Here is a 26994-nt window from a genome sequence, read left to right as displayed (position 1 = left end):
CACAGAAATACTCTTTATAGTGTTGGATTGCCCTTTGCAAGATTTAAGCTTAGGCTGCTGTTTGGAGTACCATTATGCCTGCCAACATTTAGGTTGCTATCTTCAGTGTTGATGTGTTTCTATTGTTTCATGGAAGCCACAGGGAGTGGATATTAATGCACAGCTTCACAAAATGTGTTTTTAAACTGTATTGCTCAATAAAACTATGTAAATTCAGAATGTGTAAGATATCTGGAAGATACTTGAGTAGTAAAGTCTGTCTGCTACAGAAGACATAACTACTTTACTATCACAGAAATACTCTTTATAGTGTAGGAATTATCATTGCAAGATTAAGCTTAGGCTGCTGTTAGAGTACCTTTATGCCTGCCAACATATAGGTTGATAGCTTCAGTGTTGATGTATTTTCTTGTTTCACCGTCAGCAAGGGGAGACAGCTTCTCACAATATGTTTATAAACTGTATTGCTCATTTTGTGTATTGCTACTTACTTTGAAAGCAGATTAATCTCCTTCAGAGGAAGTTCAAATCTTGTTTTCCTTGGCTTCACAGCAGTTTTTAGGTATTGTAGGATAGGAGATACAAATGGATGAATTAGACGGATTCCAAACGATGCCACAACTGGTAAAAGACAAAGAAAACCAATTAATTACGAAATTGACCAAAAATATGACACAGGCCTGTGAGATCCATAGATGGTAATTTCATAACTGCATGCAATGAAAATTATTCATTATTATTAAAAATTATCTTTTCTTATTCCCATCTGGTCTGTGAATGTTCTATTAAATCTTGCATTATTACAAAGTACTTCCTGTGATATTTTACAAACCAAGTATATGCAACATGCCAAACTAAGTACACTGCAATGTTATGACAAAAAAGTCAGGGAATCCAGCCCTCCACAAAGCTCCTCTGCAACATTATAATATAATAATAATAATAATAATCTGCAGTTATTTTAACGACGCTTAAGCTACCACAAATGTGGGAGAAACCCACAAGGGCTTACGGATTACAACTAACACGTCGGGTGGCTTTCACTTCAACGTTTTAACTGAAATTTGGAATCTCGATTTAGAAAGTTATTTCAGATGGGAAAACCGTAGTTTGCTCTTGGATGAAAAACCCACCTTACTATGATTTGCCGGGTATCAAACCCAGAAGCTCATGATTGCTAAGCCTGATTGCTTCAAAATACCACCACCCTTATCCACTTGGCAACAGCACCAATATTATTCCACATTGTTCCATTGTATTATGACATTGTCTGATGGTGGCATGTTACAATTATAAAAAAATATAAAAAAACCTCTACCGTTCTAATATTGTAACCGCATAGCTCACTCTGTTACACTCAGAGTTAACCAATTATGTTTAGACCTATATATTACAAAGCTTGGACAGATTAATGCAACAACTCAATGTGAAATCCAAATCTACAGAAACATATTAATAAACCATAACTATGAAAGAAACTGAACAGTACATAATAATCAGCCTTGTTAAAAGGAAAATTCTCAAGAAATGGTCAAATGGAATTATCAAGACCATCTATAAAGTTTACCTTCTTCACTGGGTACTTTGACCTCTGACATAGGTATGACATCATTCACAGGAAGGGGGGCGACATCATCATCTTCACTCGGGTCAGACTCTTCCAAATTGAGCAAGTTGTAGATCACCTCCATCACCATGGCAACCACCGTTGGAGCAGCGAGACTGGAGGATAGCAGTGCAATGCATCCTGGGATAGGATACAGGTCTGCTTGAGTCGGGTGATGCTTTGCGAGTAGAATGTGCAGCCTTGGGAAAATGGTTGGATGTCATAAAAGGAACATGTATTAGTAAATAGTAAGCCGTACTGAGGGAGGAAAGTTAGGACAAAGACACAAACTTTTAAGATACCTTAACAGTCACAAAAATGAGCTAGAGGGGAAGAATTATTTAAATAACAAAATAACCCTATGTGTAACATGAAAAAAAGAAATTGCAGAGTATTACAATTATTTGAAAATTTATCTAAATTTTAAAAAACGACTGTGATGAGTTTAAGGTTAAAGATGGCTGACCGTGCATGCCCACTCCAACTACTTGGCGAGACATCTCATAGGAAGCAGTCACAATCCAGTCCACATGCAACTTTATTTACATGTTACCTCCAAGGTCCCCCAATGGGTGACAATCAGCAGTGTGTGCTTATTAGGCAGCCTTGCCTAAGGATAAAAAACATGTTGGTCCAAGCCAACCTGTCACCCTTAGACTAGAAGTTGATTGCCTTGGGCATGTTACCACACCTTACAATCTCCACAAATCCACCATACCTGGGCTGCTTGCTCAATTGATAAAATAGTTGCAAACAAATGATGTAGGCCCAGCTGCTGTAGTACCTACTTAGGTGGGAGCTTGTCCAGTCTATACTGGACTGTTTACATCTTCAGAGGTATATACAGTATATATATATATATATATATATATGTATTTCCACTAACCTGTGCTGCTTACTCATTTGATAAAACAGCTTCAATCAAATGATGTAGGCCCAGCCAGTACCTACTTTAGAGCTTGTCCAGTCTGTGCTGGACTGTCTACATCGTGAGTTTTATATATATATATATATATATATATATATTCATTTCCACTAACCTGGGCTGCTTGCTCCACTGATGGAATAGTTTCAATAACGGTGTAGGACCAGCCAGTCCCTCATTCTGAAGCCTGTCCAGCTGCGGCCAGACCACACCTTCAAACAGACTGTCAATCTCATCGGAGGTGTACGGGTACTCATCGTATACCTCTGAGAACTGTTCCAGCCGATTGACCGCACTCTGTCGCAGGTTCTTCAACTGCTTTATGGCATGAGGTTGTAACTGAAAAATAAAGATGATGTCAGATAGCTGGTTTTATTCGATTAAGTGGCACATGGATGATTTTGTTGTTTGAAAGGGTACATATTCTTGTCACATTAAGCCACTAAGTTGCACATATCAATAAATAAATAAATATATATAAATATATATATATATATATATATTTATATATATTTATTTTATCTCATCGCCAGCAAACCGTTTAGTAGGAATTGTTTGACAAAAATATACATTTGACCTTTGACCTCTGTGCCCATAGCAACCACATTATATTTATTTATAAAATATATTTCAAAAAGGTGTGAGATTATGTTTCATATAGTAACTCACTTTCTTTAAATATTGACATTTAAAAGTTTGTTTAATGTCTGACATGCAAAGCCATTCTTGGTTCCATTGTCTTGTTAATTATTATGACTCAAATATTGAAACTGTTCTTTAACTTCCATGTGAACTATATTCCAGCATGATTTGTCCTTGACACACATCTGGATCCAAAATGCAGCTTTAATTGATCTTTTCCATCAACAAGTGTCAAAGTCCCTCACACCTCCCCCTTCTCTATTTTTGCAATTTTTATGAATAATGCTAAATATCAGACTGTGACAGAGTCATGTAGAAAATGCAACATTGTTTGTCCATCAAATTCAACAAGTGGGAAGTCAATCCCCTAAACTTTTGACCCCCCGCCTCACCCCTACCCTCCTCCCCCTTATGGTTAAGCAGCAGCTACATCATTTGCTTACCTCATCTCTCTTTTCCAAAAGACTGTTATAGTTTGCTGCCATGGAAATTAATATATGCAGAATGGTTGAATTATAAGAACCAATCAGATGTCCCACTCTACTGAACAGTATCCCACACGTCTCCAAGATGCTAAAATAATCAGAAACATATATTAAACATTATTCAAAACATTCTCAAATCCTCGTTTAACATACCTACATTCTATTATGTTATACACTTGGGGAACAATACAATTGATATCTATATAACAGTGTTAGTAACACACATACTAACAATACTAACTGTTACATAGGTGTATTATTACATTGTACTATGGATAAATATATTGGTTCATACTATGATACAATAGTTAATGTGCATTATCCATGCTACCAATTCTATGTACTATCCCTGAGAGGATGATCAACACTACAAAACATTTTACAGATTAAAACAAAACTTTCAAAGGGTCTTGCTCATCAACATGAAACGTTAAACCCTCTTTTATCCCTCAAAAACATCATATTCCAAGAAACCAAAATTAAATATATTCAACATTGTTTAATCTTTTATAAGTATAAAGAACTGAGTATGTAATATTTTTTCCCCATATCCTTAAGTTCGAAAGGAATGGGTCACATAAACATTTCAGGGAATAATTTAAGAGTTCAAAGTTCAGTTTTAAAAGCTGTGTTTTCGTCTCTTCATAAAATAATATGGTTCCTATGTAAAACAAACTGCTGTACATCTCTGAACTAGTATAGCAATTGGACCATAGCATTCATTGATACTGGATAAATTACTCCCTGCATATCGATTCCTTCTTATTGCCAGTTTACCTGTATTGTCTGCGGAGTGGAATGACACTAGAAATGTCCAAGGCCTCCAGAGACTTCTTCAACATGCTGGAGCAGTCCTCTGAAAAATATCAGATCATAAATCGTGCGTAAGAAAAACGTTACGCCATCAGGCGTGTAGCAAGGAATTTGCCCAAAAAAATTGCTGAAAATACCTCCCAGATCACTGAAAATGGCACTTCCCAGGCCTTGTAAGTTGCATCTTAGCATTTCTCTTTTGAATTACTAGCGATATCATAAAAACATACCAAAAAAATATGAGAGTTAGAGTTCTCTGATACAAAACAAATATAAGAGTTATGCATTAAATAGAGTTTCTTAAATCGAAAACCTTGGCAGATGACAAAATGCTACCAATATATCAGACTGTTGACTTACCGTCCAGCATACTCATAAATGGTTCAAAGATGAGATCTAGAAATATCTTCATTTCAGCCTCTTTCGATCCACCTAGGAATCTCAGAATCAAGGATCTCCGGAAACTGACTCCGCTCTTACCCTGGGGACCTGCTCCGGCACGACTCAGCATTTTACCGTAAAGTATTCTGAAAGATGAAACGACGGAATTATTGTTAAGTGAGATCTTGACAGATCTAAAAAAGTAACAGGTAGGTGATGCAAGAATCAAAGAAAATAAAAAACTGATCGCGTTTGCAACGACCACAGAAATAACAGCAGAGATATGAATGTTATAGCATGAAAGCTCTCCAAACTAAACATGGTCCAAATCAAATCAGAATATATATTAGAGAGAGCATTGTGGTCAAATGGTTAAGGCAGTGGAGTTGTGATCTAAGGCTTGCAGGTTCGAGTCCAGATCGTTACATTGCCTCTCTTTACTCAGTAGTAGTAGTAGTCCCTTGGACACATAAAGAGAAGACTTGAGCATGCACCCATTACACTCTACAATTTTAAACTTGAAGCATGATCTGTGTTTGTTTATTTTGGTCTTATAATTTAGGGAAATAAGTTTGGCTGATGGAGCTCTCTGGCCAAGCCCAAAATCAGCAGAGTATCATCTCATATCTGTCCTACGTAGTTCTGTGAAACTTGACAAGTCCTGCAGTCCATGGCCCCAGATCATAACAGTACCATGAGCTGGTCACTAGAAGTACATACAATTAAATCATTCTGTAGTTATTTAAGAAGAGATCTTTTGAAACATATTTTCCAAGTTTCAAATCAAGCTCATTGTTTAAAACACCTCACTTTGTGTTTTTGTAAAAGGACGTTCTTTGTTTGGAAAAAAGTGGAACCATGAACTATTCGTTCATCCACCAGGTCCGGTATGCAAGTTCATTAGGCATGTGCGCAGCCTGTGAGGAATTTAATGAAATCTTGTTGATTCAAGTTCGACATCTATATTAACCAGTATAAAGTTAACCACTTACATTAGAACTGATATTACATTGCCCTCACTTAAAAACATGGGAGAGACCCCCAATTGGCAAGTGTAAACAATTCAGTCTTACGACACACACCTGTGTTTCTCTATTTTCTGCTCTATTATACCTGTTGGAAATGCCAGCAAACCTGCCATTACCAAAACATAATTAAAAATCTTGCTGAATTAATGTCAAAGAAGCTATCAAACCTGAAGAGAACAGGCAGGAGTCCGTCGCGATGGTGGTCCTCGATCAAGCCCGATTCTTCGTCGATGTTGAAGAGCAGGAGAGCGTCCGTGAAGGACTTGTCTTCCATCAGGGCAGAGAACTGCTCCACGTAAGGCTGAAGATATTTGAATTTGTAGGTCATCACACAGTCCAGGGTGACCTTCTGCACCGAGGCATTCGAGCTGGACAGGAGCTGTTGATATAAAACATGTGGAGGACCTTATCTGCGGTGCAAACAGTTCTTGTATTTGCAGATGTCCTTGCACCCTCCTACTCCCTCCTCCTCCTTCTCAAACCCCATCACGTTCCAATTTTTCCCCGACTAGCAATGACCCATATATCTATGAGCCCTAAAATCGCCCAAGTTTTATACTCCATGGCGTTCGCTGATTATACTTCGCAATGACCGCGCTGATCGCACGCCAAGTTAAAAAGTTGTTAATTGACCAAAGCACCCTGTTTCCTGATCGCTTCTCCTTGGTGTACCATGTTTTGATCTGTCTGGGCTTTTCGAGGCCTAAAGTCACACAACACATACTTCCTGGTGATTGGTATTAATTAAACTTTACATTGACTGAAAAACAGTTACAGTTACAATTGCACTATTTCATATGAAGAAAAATGCCTAATTAGAAAAAAACATCTTTAATTAAATTTGGACTTAACATTTTACTCATGATAAGATAATTGCTGTACTTGATCTGTTCAAAGTTGACAATCTGTTAAACTCTCTTGACTTACACGAAAGAATAATTCCCTCATTTTGTTCTCCTGGAAGAATGCTTTGGGGTTCCTGAATTTACTAAACAGCTGCAGAAGTATCACCAGAGACCTGAAAAGGAAATATCATTAAAACCTCAGTTATGCATAACATATCTGAAGAAAGAATTATTTTCATTCATCCGATAAGAAAATCAAGTCTGAGTTAAATTATGAATCTTAAATAGAATTTAAACCTATATTAGAAAAAAATTTGCAGCGCTGGCATGTAATTAATGCAGCCATTACTGAACCAAGGACTGCCCCGTTCATGTCCCCATCAGATGCACAAGAGTTCACCACTGCTTCAAATATGGAGGGAGGTGAAGGCACCCCATCCCATGAAATTCCCTGCCTATTAAATATCTTACAGTTTACTATGAAGCCTACACAGTAATGCATGCATGTTAGGCTACCTACAGAAAGCCTTACAATTGTATACTAACCACCACTCATTAATTTCTTGTGAGCCATGAACCCCAAACATGATAGGATGTAGTCATATTTCTTGCACCAGTATGATTTATGCAAATAAATTCTTAAAACTTCTTAAAAATCTTACTTGCATAAGTTATATTTTTTAAAAAGAAGTGTTCAAACAAAGAGATTTTTCCTTCTTTTCTAGACTTCACTTCACCTCCAAGACTTAAAAGAGAGGTTTTTCATATTTTACAGACCATGAGGAAACCATGCCATCCGTCATCTCTGCTGTGCAACCGACGCCGATAAAATTGAAGAACAGATCGAACCCCTTTAATTCCACAATTCACTATCCAGACGAACCATATCCACAAGTTTGAGGATTCTTACAAGTATTATATCTCATAACTACATATTCACTTGAATGGTTTCGCTTACTTTTGTAACTTTGCTTTGGAGTAAGTTCCTTGGCCTTTTTCTTCCTCTTCTTCTCCTTCTTCATCAGCGTCATCCTCTGTTTCATCCAAGTTCTTATCTTCTGTCTTCTTAGAGATATCCTGAGATGGAGCCAAGAATGTCTCCATCATGTTGTATTCATTCCTGGTAGGTTGAGGAGTAACAAAAGTCAAGATGTCTGCTTCCTTTTCGGGGAAAATTTCTTAATGTTGTGTACTTTTTCACACAAATTTTCTGAGAGCGTTTCTTGCATGCCATGAAAATAAGAGCTCTTAATGACAGTTAAAATCAATTTATTTTGTACAAAGTAAAAGTTGCAAGGAGTATATTCAATTTAATATCGAGGAAAGCCTTTAACAATAATAATTTTCAAGACATTACTTGGGTCAGTGACTCAACTAACAGTATTAGAGAGCGTTGTGGTCAAGTGGTTAAGGCAGTGGACTGGTGATCTAAGCATTACAGGTTCGAGCCCTGGCCAGATCATTACGTTGTGTCCTTGGGCAAGGCACTTTATCTCCACTGCCTCTCTTCACCCAGGTGTATAAATGGGGACTTGCGAGGTAACTTGTAAATATAGTTGCGTGCGCCGGTTTCTGGCTGCACCCTATGGGAAGTCCCCCGGGAGACACGTGGTTGTGGTGCACTGTGGTGCCCAGGAGAGATTGATTGAATTGCGCACACTTTGGTGTGTAGGTGTGACAAGTTACCTATGACCAAGGCTAATAGCGCCTTTGAACAATTTCTGTTGACTTTGGCGATATATAAATGTCTTCTGATTGATTGATTGATTGATATTTTATCTCAGTTGTGTGGAACAAAGCACTATGTATAAATTACCATAAAGACTCTTCATACAATATTCACCAACACGCATTTATCCCAATTTCTTTATTCATTACTTCAGCAACTTTGCAGCACTTCAACAATTAAATCTATCTTTCCTTTAATGAGAGCTCTACTATGAAACCAACACAACATACAGATTCAACACATGTAGGATGAATAATACTGACATCCTGTGACGTTCTCACTTACTTTACAAAGTCGAGGAGCATTGGTACTAGATCTCTGGTCTTCTTTTCAACTCTGTCTGGAAACGTTGCCATGGCCTTCCATAGAAGATTTCTGAAGTTGATCGGATCTGGTCTGTCCGTCGTCGACATTCTGGCTTTCAATGAGTCTTGCAACAAATCTGCTAAATTCTGGGGTTTGGCTGTTTCCACGGTGACCAGAGATTTCCTGCGGTTTCTATGAGGTATATGCGGCTTGAGTGTTTTTAGCTCGGAAGATGCTTGCAGCAGCAAAGACCGATAAATCGACCAGAACTTGTTCTTATCCATTCCATAGGCATGGGACCTAAAACAAGACAATCACTTCTTTTATTAACTTAGAAAATAACTTTCTATTTTCTTATATGAAATGAAATGGCTTCCCTTATTGGAAAACCTATTGTTAGAATGAAAACAAAATACTGTATGTGATTACAACAGCTAGGGTGCCTTTTCAATCCTAGCCAAGCAGCTGTTTGAAGACATAAAGACACCCAACCTTCATGTACAACAAACTAAAGTAAAACATGCCCAACCATAGTAGTGACATGGTTCCCATGCTTTGGAACAAAATGAAATTTCATACCTCTTCAAGATTAAAACAATCTTACTGTTTACTACAAAGCCTACACACTAATGATGAACTAATGTTAGGCTACCTATATAGTTAACCTATCTATTGTGACTCTTTAAATGGTGTATGCTGAACCGAACATAAATGAGGCCCACACATGACATGCTGTTGCCATAACTCTTCACCACAGTTTGATTTATACCTTTTACTTTATCTCACACTTCTTAAAAACACTCGCTCCAGTAAGTAAGCCATATCATATCAGAAAAAAAGTTTCCAAATGAGGATTTTCCTTATGTTTTTCCATATTAAACTTCAACATTTCTACAGATTGATACAAGTTCCACAAATATGAACTCACTCAACTCAAACCATACTCACTTGATAAGGTCGATGACTGGTTCCCATAGCAACTGCAAGTTGACATGAAGCATACCCATCAAGTATCTCAGTGCAACCTGAAGTTAAAAGAGAAGTTGGAAATTAAGATTATTGCCAGTTATGAAATATAGACACTGACGAGTAATTAGTTAACGATTTTCATTCCAAAGAGATCATTCTGATTGTGTTATACAAAAATCATGTCCAGTCGATCCTTTATTTCAAGAAATCTGCGGTGGTAATTACTGTTTGATGTCGTTGGGAAATATTCCAATGTTGCAGTGTTATTTCTCTTCACCGTGGAAACAGCATCAAGTTTTGCAGTGTTACATTTATAATGTGATATAATATGAACTAACACAAGACACATGCTAATACTGTTATCAATAACATATATTTGCAAATAGTGAATTATTTACTTCAGAGCAATCAAAGTCATCTGGCAAGCTTGGCTTCACAGCTTCAAATTCTAGTTTTCTAAGGTGCATCAACTTCTCCCTGTAAGTGTCAAGGGTCAGGGGAACCTCCTCTGCATTCTGGCATATCTGAAGCACTGAAATCTGGCCTCTCGGCTGTAAACAAAAGGAAACAAATATGAGCATGCTCTACCAACTGAATCCAACAAGAAGAAGGTCGATTAATGCAAACCTCTTAATTCATCGAGTTTGACCAACAAATGCATCAGCTGAAAAGCTAGTTATAAATTGACATTGACAAAGGATTGATTCTTAAATTCTAATGGTCTTTCCACTTGAAACCATCTTAGTAAGTTCTTTGATCACACTAAGCAATGCTTTGGACTTGTGATTCTAAAGTCACTGGAATTCTTACCATTTGTTTGTTTGTGTCTAAGACTCTCTTCAAAACCGTTTCTTAAAGATGAATTATATAATTAATTTTCATGTCAAACTTACCGCATCTGGAAGCTCAGGTAACGTTACAGGGATGTATGAGAGAATCCTCAGGGTCAGCAGTCTCACCTAGATCAAACACAAAAACAATCATATTAAAAATTTTGCAAACTCAAGCTTGACTGTATAAGAATAAACTATTAATACAACAGACTGTGACAGTGTGACATGGTGACTGTGACACCTCTAGCAATGCAAGTCACTGACAGATTTCTTACCCACCACAGTTAAAATCTGCCAAGGCAAGGCAGCTTGGAGCTTCTGCCCAATCATTTGCAACATGTTGAGCATAGTTTTAGACCAGAGACCTTAGATCTTTAGACCTTACTATTGCAGGAATCCGCCATCTGCTGTAAAGAATTTTAAAGCAATCTCTGATTGTTCCCACCAGAGTCATTAAGAAAAGAAAACCTTTGAACAGAAGTTCTGAATAAAGTGTGTCTTCTTTCTTTTTGCAAAGAATGTAATAACTAATTAATAACAACTTCCACACCGCTTCTCAGAAGCTGCGTATCCACTATTAACCTTGAGGCTCTATCTTCTTTATGATTACTGAAATTCAAATAGTGTGATGTAGCCTAAACCTGGAATTATAAAAACTCTTTTCAGAAATGTGGCAGAAAAAAACAAACAAAACACGCATCTGAAGAAGATCCTGCTAGGATCAAAATGTCAGGCCCAACTTATTTTTGCACATTCTCTTACACAGGCTCTATAGTGGATAAGCAGTGTGCTAACAGCTTTGTTTTATTTAGATTTACAATTGTTTTACCTTCGAACTTGAAGAAGTCAAATTTTCTTGCAAGGTAAGATATTGCTCTGCAAGTTTCTTGGCGTCCACTGTAACAGCGCAAGATGTTGCCGTTGAATACCAGGATTCAGCCGCTGTGAGTATGTGTTCAGATGTGGGATATAACCTGTGGAAATATTGATTATGAAAGCATATTGGAAAATATTGGTCAAATCATGCAAACCATTGTTTGCCTTTTCATAAGTAATTTCAATTGTGAATAAGATTTAAGTCCTCCTTATCTATGAGATTGATTTAAAACTGACACTGGTCAAAGCTTGAAGGAAGTGAAAGGGGTGGCTCTAATTTGTAAAAATATTTAAAAAAAGGAAAGAATAGAATTATTAGGTATCAAAATTAATGTTTTCTTCATCAAAAGTAGTACTACCCAATTGTGACAAAGAGAGGGTTCATCTCCACTATCTAATATATTTATGCCAAACAACTAAATGTGATAGCTTAAGCCTCTAAAAATGACTCTGTGTGAATTTCTAAAGTTAAGAGGATGTTCTAACCACCATAAAGTTTATAAATTAAACATTCATTAACAAACCATTCAAGCTTGTCACAGAATTCACACAAACCCGAACCAGGAATGCTGAAATCAGACAGTAACTTCAACAGTTTTCAACAGCAAAAATAAAATTCTCTTAATCTGACTTTGATGATTAGTCAAATCCAAATTGTTATATCCACACGAATCTCTTAAAACTATGGGTATCTGATAAAGTGAATATAATACCTGGATTTGGTCGGGGTAATTTTTTTGATAAAGTGAGGTTATAATGCCTGGATTGGTCAGAATGACATAAAGTCAATACATCAATACAATATGCAGTGTTAAGATTGGAGGTTGGTTTGGGGGATGCGGGGGTGGGGAATGGTGAAATTGGTCAAAAACTAACCTCATGAACGTTAAGACAGTTTCCTCAAGGTCTTTAATCTCCTTAGGTTGACTGCAACACAGGAATGCTTGAACAGTGCAAGACAGAACATACTGAAGTACATCCATCTCTGTATAAAACAAACAAGAAAATAACAGTTTTATACTGGAACAAACCTTGACAAAACAAACCAAAATAATTCTCCAGCCTTAAGATGGAGACAACAATCAAAGCAAAACGTTTTTGATTTTTTGAAACTATAAAAGCACAAACAAGTTTACCGATGTGGTACAAGAATATTATCTAGAAACTGTTGTGAATAATCAATGAATATTCATTTTTGTTAACCTTAACCTCTACGATTCTCAACCTTTCTCCTATTGATAACTTCGTTCCCTCTTTTTGCAACTTCAAGTATGATATTGGGACCACTTAAGGACCAACACTGGAGAGGACTAACAGCAGAACGATTCCACGTTAATAAATAATGATTAATTGATGATTCATTAATGATGATTAATTAATAAATTACAGTGAGGAGACAGTAATATAGAAAGGAGCATTTGCGTTGGTATTCAATTTTATGAAGGTAAATGTTTGAAAGTACTTAAAAAATATTCTTGTTTAAATCTCAATTTTATCTAAAGCACTTTTGCTGTGTCGTTACTAACTCATGACTTCCTTTGTCCCTGATACCATCACACAGTACATAAACAGACTTACAATATCAGAGCAAAAATACTCAAGACTTTCCCACTTTGCATTTCATCATTTAAAAAATAAATATTATTCGCCAATTGTATTGAGATGTTAATTATCTATAATTGCACCAAAGAATCAATTATCTCAACTAAACAACAAAAAAGCTATCTAAATACCTGTTATCCATACATTTTACTAACGAGCCAAACCACCTAATCCTGTAATTATTTAAAACAGTTAATTACGAGGAGAGAATGTCATCTATCCCAAGACACTTGTCGAAGCTGTCGTTAATTGTTTCTGAAATTCTTAACTAGGATATTATTTATTAGTTTTAGTTTTGTTTGTACCTTTCTCTTCAGTAGTCTCTCTGAGAGCATCTCCTAAGTGGTCGATCAACTTCACCAAAAGGTCGCCGGATCTTTCTTTATTAAGTGGTCTACAGAGGAGAAATTCAAAATTATACTGTAATATTGTAAATAACTACTTGACAAGGTTATATTGCTACAAACTGGGCTCAGGTGTGGATTGGTGACATGGGGCCTACCGGCATATTGCCTCATAGCTGGTACGCTGCAGAGTCAAAGGCCCCCCCATAGGGGCAGCCACATTCGTGTGTCGGGAATTTGAGGCCGTTTATCAAATTAACCGTGATATCGAAATTGAGAGAACTATATACCAGTAATAAATTAAAAATCCAAGTCTCCAGGAATGGTCAAAAAAGCGGGGAAAAAATGTTTTATTTTCAAGAATGGCAAGAATACCCTTGGATTAGGTTCTTTACCTGACATTAAAACCATAATAATATTGCAGATCAAGTCTTTAGAAAGGAGGAGGGAAAAAAACTCTATGATTTCCAGAATATCAAGAATACCCTTGGATTAGAATCTTCACCTTACGACTTTGAAATAAAAAAATATTGCAAATCAAGTCTCCATGAAGTGTTAAAACGGAGAAAAACTTAAAATTCCAGAATGCCTGGATTATTAGATTCCTGACCTGACATTAAAGAGGCACAGTACTACAGCCCAGATGTAATGGATACTGCCCTCTCCTTGCAGATAGTTGTTGACAGCATCCAACAAAAACTCCGGAAAACTAGTCATGACCGCATTTCCTGACTGTCTCCTCTTCTTTCTGGACGAAACCTTCCTGGAAAATCCAAACGAAGATTCAAACTTTGGTGAGATATTGGTCGATGATTTCTAAACTCTACGAATAATGACGCAAACTGTTTGAACATGTTAACATGCAACTTAGATGAATTAAGCAGGATTTCTTTATCTAATGAGAAATGGAATTCACAAAGGTCAATTTGAAATGGAGAACAATGTGCAACAGCCTACAAAAAATGTATTAATATTATTATAATATATGATATTTATAAGTTATTTATTTATATATACTGTATGCACTTAGCATATTGTTGAATAATTTTGCAGGCCAGTTTGTTTTCAACATATTCAATCAACTTATAACTCCAGTTGATTAAAAGTACAGAATAAAGCTTCAAAATTCCAGGTGTATTTCCATTTCCAGATGAAACATGCAGGCTTTACAGGTGAACTGATGAAAGGATACAGTTCCATGTTTACTTTCAATTAAGGTACGTTTGACATTGTGTGTTTATGATATGTACGCCCCAAAAGAGAAGTGTTTCATATACCTACAAATATTCTTTGATTACTTGACATCAAATTCTGTTGTTTGACAAGCACAAAAAAAAATGGCATTTCCACTCGAAGTAATTGACATTCCTGTTTTTTTTTGTTTTTTTGTTTTTTTAGGAAAAGTTTTCAAAACGAAACATATAGACCTGGAATCTAAATATTGATATCTGACTTAGTTCATTAAAAAGAGAAAATTAATCTGAAACGGGAATTTTCCAAATTACACCAGGTTTTACGATCCAAAACTTTGATCAGCTCCCTGATAAATATTATAAACTTACATCCTCTCCACCAGTATACTGAAATCTAAGATGTAAGGGTCAGAGGTCGTTGCCAAGCAGTCACCACTGACAGGAGATTTCATTACGATGAGTTCCACCAAAGTGAAGAGAATCAACTCGCTGTTCTCCCGATCTGTTCCTGCGATTGTGACTTGCTCGTGGACGTATTCCAGTAACTTTGGAAGTAATATCTAAAGCAGAAATATGAAATATGAGAATAATTTTTCAAAAGTAATGGCAGATTTGAAGAACAACCTTCTGTACCTGAAGACACTAATATATACAGCACATATGATATGATGATACAATCATTCCCATAATTAAAACTGAACATTTGGTAATAATAGAATGAAGAATGCATATCCATCTGTAGTTATCAAAATAAGGGGGGAATGAATATACTCCTTCACTCACCCCACCCCCCTCCCCTTCCTTCTCCACCCACTTTCCATGTGAGTGGGTAGCTGTCCAATTTTCCTACATCTATCTTCAAAATGAAAAAAAGAAAACTATAAGTTCTGATAAAATATACTAACCCCTTCAAAGTCGTTCATTTCAGCAACAGTCCTGCAGAAATGTAACAGCTGGCTTTTCTGAAAATTTGCCTTAAACACCTGAAAATTAAATGAAATAAAAATAAGAACCAAACAGTCATGACACTTGTCATCCATTTTGTCTATAAAGTCTCCAATTAAAAGGTTTGCTGTATTGGCCCCAAATATGCTAGACTTTCAAATATGGTCACCTTTGGTCAAAATTTTTCAACAGTTTTTATTACAACCTTGGAGGAATATTTTCCTCACTGGGACATTCAGTCATCTTGTGTGTTCCTTAAAAATGTCTGAGAACAATTTGGAGAGTAAAGACCTCAAGGTGAGTGCTTTTTGAAAACTTCTAGAAATTACAGTGTGCTATGATTTGGGGCCTATACTGACTACCTTTAAATGACATTGTTTGTCTGATATGAGACAGCTAGACACATGTATCTGTCTCAGAAACTTGAGGAAACACAACTGAAGTTAGCTTTCTTTGCAGACAAAGAAGACAAATTTAACTTACAATGAAGTTCATTTAACTATGAAGATTTGCCCTAAAGTGTAATTAGGTTTGGATAAGCTTAGGATTGACAACCTTTGGCAGTCCATTTTTTTCACTTACATAACTGGCTAGAGACGAAGTTTGCTCCATGCCTATAGAGCAGCGTTTAGCTGAGAGCAACGTAGACAGAAGATCGAGGATATTCTGGCTGTAAATCTCCGAGATGAAGTTTCCAACGAGAAGGTCCTCCAAAATCTGCACATAAAATCACGTAAAAATCAAATTGAAGAATTATTTACACTTTCTGGTATTTTCCTTTACTTTGGGATATGTGACCAGGTATACCTATATAATCATAATATAATAATAAACAGTACTCACGTTCATCAGCAACGCTGCTCGAAGCGATTTACAGGAATTGAAACAATTAATATACAGGAAACATTTAATATACAGGAAACAATCAAAATAAAATAGTTCAAATATATCGCCTAAAAGATATATACCATAAAACTTAAAAAAGGATAGAAAAATACATTAAAGCTATGGTGATACAAAAATACTTTACAGTTCAAGCATCAAAGGCAATTCTAAAATAATATATATATATGTAAGAAACATATATGATATATATATATGAAACAAGGTTTCATCATAGGTGAAAAGCACACCAACATGGCTGCAAAAGAATGTCGCAACACCGACGGCTTTAAACTCTTTTCAAGAAAATAAACATTTGCGGTTTTCAGTGAAGTGAAACTTTACCTGTACTAGCTGTTTTGGATTTGTGACCAGTTTACCCTGACCGAACCTCACCACCTTCTCCATTAGTTGTAGGACATAGGACAAATGCTGACATGCCTCCTCACTAACACTTCTCTTGCTGTCCTGAGCAATTTCGTTTCGAAGAGAATTTGCCAGATCCTGGAGAAAATACAAACTTAATAATAGTTAGGATGAAGTTTGGCAACGACATTCCATCACACAAAACGGACGCATGAAGAGGGCTCATATGAGTACTGACGATATCACGCTACTCGTTGTACAGAAACATAGTCCAAGGCACACCACCGCACTCTCTTCTAAAAAAAGAATTCTGGAGTTCCATTCCTGGTTTGGCAAAGTTGAAGACCCCACCATTTGCATGCATTGCTGCTGCTGGTATAGTAACTTCACAAACTAAATTCTAGAGGGCAGTATACTTGTATGAAGCTCAATGAATCACAAAACACAAAGTGCATTTTTTGGGGTTGGTGAAAACTTGTTATCACATAATAAAGTACAAATTTTTAAGTGGACAAGTGCAATCCCTTCCCCCCATCCCCCCCATCCTGACTAGTAGCAGACACTCCTTCCACACGTACTCAATTCTGACCCACCCCTGACCCACCCCAATTCTGACCCCTGTAAGGTATCCCATCCTTAGCAATTGTTGAATTAGCCACCATTCAGGGCCATAGTCATTTTCGTTACATACTTTCCACATGTTATGTGTGTACAGAACTTTTTTCAAGGTTGTTAGACTTTTGGGGTGGGGAGAGGGGGGAGGGGGAAGGAGGGAGAGGGGGGAGAGGGGCACTCACCAGTAGACACTGCCAAACCAACAGAGCAGACTCCTCATTTACATATCTGCATATTAACTGGAAGGTTGCTAGGAGACACTGATGAACAACTTCACAGTCTATCTGTATCGTGTCACCTCTGTCATCTTCATCTCTTGGTCTCAATTTGGATAAGAGGATAGTCAAAACCTGTGAAGGTAACAACATCTTAATCAGGCATAGAATACCTTGATACAGAACAGAGTGGTCAAAATCTGTAAAGGTAACAACATCTCCATCAGAAGGAGAATACCTTGATACATAGGAGGATTGTCAAATCCTATAAGAGTGACAACATCTTCTTCAGGAATAGAACCCCGTTATAGATACTGTATTAAGAGGATAGTCAAAACCTGTAATGGTCACAATATCTCCACCAAGAACAGAATACCTTGATACATAACAAAACCTGTCAAAGGTAACAACATCTCCATCAGGAAGAGAATACCTTGATACATAAGAGGATAGTTAAAACTTGTAAGGGTGACCACATCTCCATCAAGAATAACATACCTTTATCAATGGCAGGGTTGGATACAATTTATACGTAATAAATTTTAAAACTTCAAATTATGCACTGATGTGAATATTAAGCTTACAGTTTCACTAATTCCTTGTCATTTTCAAGGTTTTTTTTTAAAACAGGACTCAGACTTGGTAGCATCCCAAAAACAGGCTTTTTTTCTCACATCTGGATTTTCAGCTCTCAAGTTTATCAGTCTTTGCGAACCTTCAAGGCTTCAGTCCGGACTTAAGACTGGTTTCCATACCGAGATTAGGGTTCCATCCTCTCCATACTCACAATTTTATCAGTCTCTGTTCCATTTTCAAGGATTCAAACCTGACTTAGACAGGATTTCCATTGCCAAAGATTGTATCCACATATGTGAATGTTCTGCCCTCGACTTTTAATCAGTGTTTGTCACCTCCAAGGTTGCAAACCAGACTTTTTATCCGCTTCCAGTGGATTTTGTGCTCTTAATTTCCAACCAGCTGTTTGTGACCTTCAAGGTTTTATTCACCCAACTTACACCTTGACTGCCATCCCAGCAGAGGTTTTAACCTTCACAGTATAAAGCGCTCTTAAATTTAAATGATCTGTCTAAAAGGTTTGGAAACAGTAATTATACGACTTTGGGCTTCTATTCCAACAGTCTTCTGATCTACCAAAAATGACCAAAATGAACATTCTTGGACAAAACTTCCTACAGTTTCTGATCCAAAACAAAACCCTTGATGTCTTACTTAGATTGAGAGTAATTCAATGAGTGACAAACAACATTAATGAGTGATACAAAAGTTTACAATCAATTCAAAATTGCATTTTAAGAGAGAGCGGACTCACAGAAGGTGTGCATGAATGCAGCTGTTTTCTTACACTCTTCATCATCTCAAAGAAAAGCCTTCCAACGCCTGCTGCATGCTACAAAGAGGGGGGAAAAATGTATCAAAAGTGTTGTTTTTTTCAAATCACATATTTTTGGCAGATTATTGGAAGTAATGTCATGTTGCTATGATACATACAAATACATATATACATAGGATAGATACTATATACACGTGTGCACTGCAACATATGGCTCACTGCAGCAACAAGTTAATTGCCAAACAACCAATGCCCAGAATTTACACATGAATATGCAATGACGGTGCATAAGGGACTGTTTTAGAAGGATTTTGAGGAAAACAAAGCCATTTTGCTACTCACTGAGATGGAGCACTAATAAAAATTGATAAAATGTCATAACCACACTTACAAGAGCTACATCGTGAATGAGTCGAAGGAATGAGGGAAGTCTGAATGGATTCTACTTACATCTGGATTCTTTGTAAGATCTTTTGAAAGGAACTCGAAGAACTCATCTTGGGTTTTCACTTTCCTCAGCAGGAATGCAAAGCTTTCTGCTGCAAACCGCTGGATGTGTTCCTTCCTGTCACTGGTGAGCAATACTGAGTAAAAACTAAAAGATTTCAAGGTGGGGGAGAAAAAATAATCATCATAATTGATAAGTTTTAGCATAAATAGTACTTGATTCATGAAATGGATCATTATTGTTTAAAAGAAGCAACTAGTTTTTGTGTCAAGAAAATTTACGAGTATTTACTGCTATATATCAGAGTTCAATTGATCTAAATGAGACTGTATTGATGGGTTTTTGTGTTTTACCCTAAATGAGAGTGACAAATCATGTTAACATTGTTAATGTTTATGCACAGGATAAACTTAGCATCGGCACTTTTCAAGCCAGTATCATGATATTATCTAGTGGTAGAGTGTCTGCCCAACGGGATCGGGGTTCTCGGTTCAAAACCTCACCAGGAACCAAATTCTCTAGACCTATTCCAAACTGCAAAAAGCTTGTCATATATCTTTATGTTATATGAAAGAGGACAATAAAAGAAACACAATGGTGAAAAAACTGTTCAAATATCTTTTTCGGTTAAAGAGAAATTCAAGTGTAAAGTTTCATCAGATTGTGTAGAAACTGCTGAAATCTGACTAGCTGTGATGTCACATCCTCACATTCCTGAAAAGTCTTTGTTTTTTTTCTCTAAATATTTTGTGAGATTTCATGACTTTCAACCAAAAGATATGTCAGGAGATCTCATATTTGTCAAAGGAAGTATTTGAGATTAAACATCTAAATAATTTTTGATTATATTATTTTCAAATTTGTTAAAATATGTAAATAATTTCTAAAGAAATATATTCACAAATGTTAAGGAAGTGAGGATGTGACGTCACACCCACACAGTAAAGTCTTTCTACACCAGTAGTTTTCAAAGAAATTTTGATATCTTCAAAATGTCATATCTCCTTAACAGAGCATGCTATCATGGTAGTTTCTTCACTGTTCTTTTTGTGCTCAAAATAGACATGTCAAACACCTGAACCAATCCTTAAAGTTCTGAAGTGTACACTTACTTGAAGACTGACATATTTTGCATTTTAGGTTTGGTAGCAATGTCAAGATACTTACTTCCGATATTATTCCATGCCAATTTAAAAAAAACATTCTCTATCAATCGACAATGCCCCTTACCTGTAAACGTCCTCGATATCTTTCACCAAGTATCGCCATAGAAACTTGAAGAGGTAGCCCAGTGTCTGAAAAGCAGCCTCAATTAGTTCAGTGTCTTGTGTGTCCAACAGGTCAACAATGATGAGAAAAAACTCTCGGAAGTGAGGGTACATGTCCTTTTGGAGATCTCGGGCAATTTGAACCACCAAACTAAGAAGAAGAAGAAGAAGAAAATGAAGATAAAGTCGAATCAAAATCTGTTCTCGTATGGTCCGTCGTCCAAGATATCTGCACTGCAGTTATAATATCATAGTATCATAGCGTGACAAAGTATCCTTAGATTTCCCAAGACTCTGAAAAGTGTGCTCAGGACCTGGGCAATGTGACAAAGTAAGCCAAAAATTTTCTAATATTTTTATGTAGCGACATCACACAGAATCATAGAGTACTCCAAAACATTGACTATGAAAAGCATATTCTTGGACCGTGCGACATGACACTCATGGAGAAACATTCCTTGCTAATAGATGGAAGCCAATCTTGGGGAAATAATTCATCTAGTATTGCATGGCAAAATACTATGTAAAAAGTCCAGAGATGTACTGTATTTATGTAACATATTTTCTTTACATAGGAAACTTAGCACTTAGACACAAATTTCAGAGCCTTCAAAAACTGCAGCACAAAGTTTGAAGATTTATTCCCGGAGTACCTCAATCACTTTTTCTTTTAACTTTGAATATGGTTGTTTCAAGGAGACATAAATTTTGGGAAATAAACTCTTTCTTACTTCAGAAAATGGAACAAAGAGGATAACACCTGGTGAAATAGAAATTCAAGCTGGATGTGGGATGTCGTTACTTAGCAACTATCTTGAATACCAAATATTCCTTTTTGCACATACAGAAACAAAAAGAAAACACATCTGTAAGTACTGCACTGTGTGATCATGTACAGTACCTATTGTTTCAATAGTATAGTACTTACTCTAACAGCGGTAGGTATGCTAAGCTTGATCTGATCTTCAAATGCTTCTTCAACAGCGACAAACAATCAGCCTCATGGTGAACAAGTTGTGCGAAGTTCCGAATGTTGAATGAAACCTCCCGTGTAAAGTTGACTGCAAAAAGGAGGATGGTACTTTTTTACCACAGAAATAAAACGGCGCATAACTTAACCGTTTAAATAAACCGTTTAGGTGCCACTGGAGACTCGAGAATTAAAGTTTGCAAGACATTTTTGTGCAAGAAGTAAAGGGATCAACATTTTACTATGTAAAGAATGTCAAAAGGAATCATTTTAAGGAATAGTTCGAAGGTACTATTCTGTCTTTGTTGTTGAAAACAGTGAACTGTTATTCGCAAAACCCAGGCATACAGTACCCTAGGATGTACAGATTTAGAGAAAATGACATTTGAAACCTACCAAAACCCCAAGTACGGTACACATTTAACACGACCATACCATGCATGTGTAGAGGATAGACCAGTGCAGTGGTGTAGCCATGGAGAGGGGGAACTAGACCCCACCCCTCCCAAAAAAAAATTGTCAGGAAAATGTTTTTCTTTTTGGAAAATAGGTTAAATGGTAGCACCCCTAGAAAAGCATTGCCCCCCCCCCCCTTTCCATAGAAAAGTCTAGCTACTGTATGCCCCTGGACCAGTGAAGTAGAATTTGTAAGGTAAGCCTTAAACTTATTATTCATGACTCAAGCACAACTTGTGAAACTCACCAACCTTCTGAATTTACAACAAATCTCAGAGCATAAATTAATTAACTCAAACCAACCCTGCTATGAATACCATGTGCAGCTTTTGCAGCCAACTCACCAAAGTCTTGAGTGCAATTGAAGTCAGACCATTTTGCTAACCCTGCTACAAAATATGAATCTCCATCCTGAAGAATAAGAAAGAACAGACAATTACAGAACTGAAAATTTATATCAAAGGTTCACTACTCACCTATCTACATTTATATTTGGAGTGATTACAACAAAAAAACAGAAACATTTCCTGAAGGTTTTATTCATCATTATGAAACATTATTTATTACATTTTCAATCATTCTCAGAAAAAATAAAATATGTGAAAGAAGCCAAACTCAGATGCATTTACTGTTTATACATTTTAACCGAATGTTATATTTTTAACCAACATGAGTTGGCCTTGTACAGTAAGTGTTACTGTACCTCTACAATGTTCATCATTTGAAGTAGAGATAAAGTTACAGGTTTACAGTCTTGTTTGAGGCCAAGGCTCCCTCACAAACCTTTACAACTTAACCCCTGGTCGTTGGTATGTTGTCACACCCACACACCAAAGAATGCCCAATTTAAACAATCTCTCCTAGGGCAATACCACATCTACTGTAAGTGTACCCCTGGGGACTTCCCATTGGGTGCAGCCACAAACCAGTACACACAACTATACTTACAAGTTACCTCCAGGGTGCCACTTCATACACTTGGGTGAAAAGAGGCAATTTAAGATAAAGTGTTTGGCCAAGGACACAATGTAATGATCTGGTCAGGTCTCAAACCTGAAAGCCTTGGATCACAAGTCCACTGCCTTAATCCACACCGCTATGTTGCTCTTAAAATTGATTGTGGCCTTGTAGGAATATAGTACTAACCCATGAAATACAGTTAAAGCTCGTAAATACAGTGCAATACAGTAGACATCTCCTGTACATCCTCCCCTAAAACCGTTATTTTCCTCTCATATGATTTACGGGAGGAGACTAATAATTAGGGGAGGACATTAAAGTTTTTCAGCCTGGGAGGAAACTAATGGGTCCCGAAAGTAATGATGGCCCATCCAAGTTAATGCATGTATCTCATGTGCAGCAGGCCTACCTCATTCAGCTGATCGGTGGCTCGTGTACCCCGCCGAATGACATCAACGTTGATACTTGAAATCCGCTCAGTGAAACTTTCAAACTGTGAAATAATGAAAATAGAATCTCCTAAATAATTCATAGCCTACTGTAAATTCATAGAAAAATACCCCAAACACCTGTATGTAATTACTATATAAATTGAACATTTAATTTGTATTTATATTTATGTATACAGTATGTATTTATACATATTTTTGTTCTTTTCTTTCTTCAGGCAGTCTTCCACATTGTTAAGCTCTTAAGCTTTATGGAAGACTTCCCTCCAATTTGTACTTTTGTGGCAAAACAAATAAATAAAATAAACACCTAGGTTTACTCATGATATATTTGAGTATCCTGGTGAAAGCTGCATTTAATAATAAAATATACCAGGAAGTATGACTCTGAGTCAAATCCAGAGCTCCCAACTGACCCGCATTTCGCGGGTTGGACCCACATTCTAATTGTCAAGTATACATAAAAAAAATTGCATGAAATTTTGACATAGCAACCATCCTTTCTTTAGCATTTAGCATAATTAATAGAGTATAATTTAACCTCCTTTACAGCATCATTTGAACCTCAAATTAGCCTATAAAAAACAAAGTGGCTATTCTTACGACTAGTCGTAAGAATAATTTCCGACTACGCATGCGCAGTTGCTATTTTTATGACCAGGAGTACTATTTTTACGACGAGGAGTAACAATAATTTCCGGTTAGGGTTAGAGTTAGGGTTAGGATTGAGGTTTAGGGTTATGTTTAGGGTTAGGGTTACCCCTACTACATGCGCAGTTGCTTTATTTACTTTACTGCGCTTGAATTCGCCTTTGTCGTACGAATAGTTTATAAATAATTGTTACGACTAGTCGTAAGAATAGCCACGGCCTATAAAAAAAGCCTTTCTAAGTGCCACCATGTAGGCATGTAGGCATCACCATGTAGGCACCATGTAGGCATCACCAGGATTCCAAAAAGATTCCAAAGGGGAGGGGGACACCCCCTCCCCTTAAACCCCTCCCCCAGGACGGTGATTCGTGGCATGGATCAGCATTTGCCTTCTCAAGAGCTGGGAACTATGAAAATCTCGGCCTAACTTTAGAATCTGTACCATACTGTATTCATAGCTCCCAGGAGGTTCTATACTCTATTACATGCTAAATGCTAAAGAAATGATGGTTGCTACTGTAAGTCAAAATTTGGTGCAATTTTTTTTATGTATATTTGACAATTACAATGCGGGTTTTTCGGACGCTTGCGCGGGTCAGCGTGTTAGAATGCTGGTCCAACCCGCGAAATGCGGGTCAGTTGGGAGCTCTGTGTATTAAAAATTAGGTTTAGGAAGTACTGTAGGCCCCCTACAGTTAGGAAGTAGGGAATTATGGTTAGGGGTTAGGAATGGTACGGATTCTAAATTAGTACCAAAATCTCAAGTTGAAAAGCATTGTTCAAGAACATATATGGTTTCATATTACAATTGGCCTTCAGAGATACTAACATCCAACTATATAAAAGTCACGTCATCCCGTTATTTGTAGATGTCCGCAATACAAGTAACGGTAATCCCATATTTGACATTTGTACAATACACACTTTACGTTAGGCCTGACATAGACTACAATAGCCTAGTCTAGGCAATACTGTTGTTGGTGTTAGCTTTACGGTAGCCTAGCATAGCCTGATTTGGGGTAAATTCATATAAAGAAATATTATTACAAACCTTATATCTGTTTTCCGTTTTATGATATGATGATTTGGAATCCATCCCTTGTATATTTTCCACCGGACGTCTGCGTTATCGCTTGCACATTAGAAGCAATACTATAGTAACATCACTAAACGTGTAAGTTAATGTATTCGCGGATTGGGTCCATCGTTTCAAGCAACACATGTTATATATGGTAGCACTGCGTTAAAATGTTACACCAAGTACGGGAAACGTGAAGTACGCACATGTTGATACAACATTCATACATTGGGATACTGAGGTGGGGCTTATTCGTAGGGCAGCACTGCGAATAGTCGGACACAAACATCTTATTCGCAAGGCAGCCCTGCGAACAGCTGGACACAAGTATCTTATTCACAGGGCAGCCTTGTGAAAAGCCGGACACAGACACCTTATTTGCAGGGCTGCCCTGCGAATAGCCAGACACAAGGGCGGCGGAACCGGGGGGCACGTGCCCCCCCCACTCTTCCTCAGGGTTAAAAATGTGCCTTTTTTCTACATAAAAATTGAGGTGTCTCAAGTTAACAAGAGGCCAGGGAACCAGAATGAACACTCGGGAAGGGCCGTTTCCGGCCAATTGAGGGGTTTGTTAAACCAAAATTTTTCTTGTACGCTCCGCGCCAACCGATGGTGGCGCTCCGCTCAGATAGTCGTGCATACAACTTTGCAAATCCTGGCTACGCCCCTGACTTTTAATGAATTTATGTGGGTCAAACTCAAAGCTATTTCGAATGGAAACAATTTGTTAAGATATTAACAAGAAATAAACTCTAATTCGGAAGATTCCTACATTAGCAACTAGCATAATTTCACCTCATTTGTCTCAATAGAAAACTTGTTCCTTGTTTCCCAATTTGCACATTGGATATTGCAGTGCTAGTATGCATATTTTCCTTGAGGGGGGGGGGGGGGGGAGGGCGTTGATGGACGGATGTGTATACGCAAATAAGATAATACAATACGAGTTATAAAGGGTACTAAATATCAGGCTACATCAGTCCAATCGAATTTCTGCAAAGTGCCCTTTGATGTCGGTGCCCCCCCCCCAGATTAAAAGTGCTTCCACCGCCCTTGGCCAGACACCAGGCCCGTAGCCAGGGGGGTTCGGGGGGTTCGTACGAACGCCCCCGCCCAAACCATTTTGTTTTCAATGGAGTTTTGGCGTTTTCCAGGGCAAATTGTCATTTTTTTACACGAAAATGCATATTTAAATATACAGCTCGTTTAATCACTTTTCAACGACAATGGGTGCCACCAGGACCGTGGAGTACAATATTGACCTACACACGCTCAGCTGAAGGCAACACGGAAACATTGATGTAAAGGGACGTCCACACCTGGCGCCGCAATGAGGGGTGTCCACACTGAACGCCGCAACGTGATTTCAAGCTTCGAAACATGGCAGACCGAGATATTGGACCCTAATTTGAAGAAAAAAACGATAGGTGTACATGTATGGTGGGAAGGGGGGATGCTGAACCTCCAAATGAAATTTAAACATGCCCCATGCTTTTTCATGAAAATACAAACACATTTTTGATGTATTTCTCCTTTTTACTTTTCTTTTACACTTCAACAATTTCTTTGTAAGATGAATTTGCCCTGCCTATGGACAGGCTACCTCTTTTACTCCGTTGTTGGCCCTCTTTTACGATTTTTGTGGCTAAGCTTTTTTCATGTTGTCATTTGATTAAAATGTCCAAAAATCCCAGCTTAAGTGTTCACCAGATCGCTCAATTTCGATGTAAAAATTGCACACTGGGGCTGGGGAGGGAGAACCA

At 37.4% G+C, this 26994-nt stretch overlaps 1 protein-coding gene across 3 annotated transcripts in view; it reads right to left on the bottom strand.

Moving 5' to 3' along the window:
* The window catches only part of LOC139970750 (small subunit processome component 20 homolog), a 137556-nt gene that overhangs the window by 20520 nt on the left and 90042 nt on the right, over positions 1-26994 (bottom strand). Inside the window, exons 1-29 of one of the 3 annotated variants that reach the window (XM_071976710.1) lie at positions 25205-25531; positions 23463-23546; positions 22438-22504; positions 21596-21728; positions 20630-20818; positions 19402-19546; positions 18931-19008; positions 17568-17735; positions 16750-16908; positions 16105-16239; positions 15483-15560; positions 14947-15137; positions 13995-14147; positions 13346-13434; positions 12315-12423; positions 11392-11536; positions 10623-10688; positions 10128-10280; positions 9709-9785; positions 8740-9060; positions 7684-7845; positions 6808-6898; positions 6048-6259; positions 4832-4998; positions 4436-4514; positions 3617-3746; positions 2647-2870; positions 1568-1806; positions 492-621 (exon numbers count right to left, since the gene is read on the bottom strand). In XM_071976710.1, coding sequence (XP_071832811.1) covers positions 492-621; positions 1568-1806; positions 2647-2870; positions 3617-3746; positions 4436-4514; positions 4832-4998; positions 6048-6259; positions 6808-6898; positions 7684-7845; positions 8740-9060; positions 9709-9785; positions 10128-10280; positions 10623-10688; positions 11392-11536; positions 12315-12423; positions 13346-13434; positions 13995-14147; positions 14947-15137; positions 15483-15560; positions 16105-16239; positions 16750-16908; positions 17568-17735; positions 18931-19008; positions 19402-19546; positions 20630-20818; positions 21596-21728; positions 22438-22504; positions 23463-23546; positions 25205-25249 — 4019 coding nt within the window. In that variant the 5' untranslated portion in view covers positions 25250-25531. Of the gene's footprint in view, positions 1-491; positions 622-1567; positions 1807-2646; positions 2871-3616; positions 3747-4435; positions 4515-4831; positions 4999-6047; positions 6260-6807; positions 6899-7683; positions 7846-8739; positions 9061-9708; positions 9786-10127; positions 10281-10622; positions 10689-11391; positions 11537-12314; positions 12424-13345; positions 13435-13994; positions 14148-14946; positions 15138-15482; positions 15561-16104; positions 16240-16749; positions 16909-17567; positions 17736-18930; positions 19009-19401; positions 19547-20629; positions 20819-21595; positions 21729-22437; positions 22505-23462; positions 23547-25204; positions 25534-26994 lie in introns of those variants that run through there. The other 2 variants (XM_071976718.1, XM_071976728.1) reach the window with 2 other exon arrangements.

This window comes from Apostichopus japonicus, chromosome 1 (assembly GCF_037975245.1).
Source record: "Apostichopus japonicus isolate 1M-3 chromosome 1, ASM3797524v1, whole genome shotgun sequence".
NCBI classification, from domain to species: domain Eukaryota; kingdom Metazoa; phylum Echinodermata; class Holothuroidea; order Aspidochirotida; family Stichopodidae; genus Apostichopus; species Apostichopus japonicus.
The sequence above is the reverse complement of the archived record's forward strand: the minus strand, read 5'-3'. Positions and strand labels throughout refer to the sequence as shown.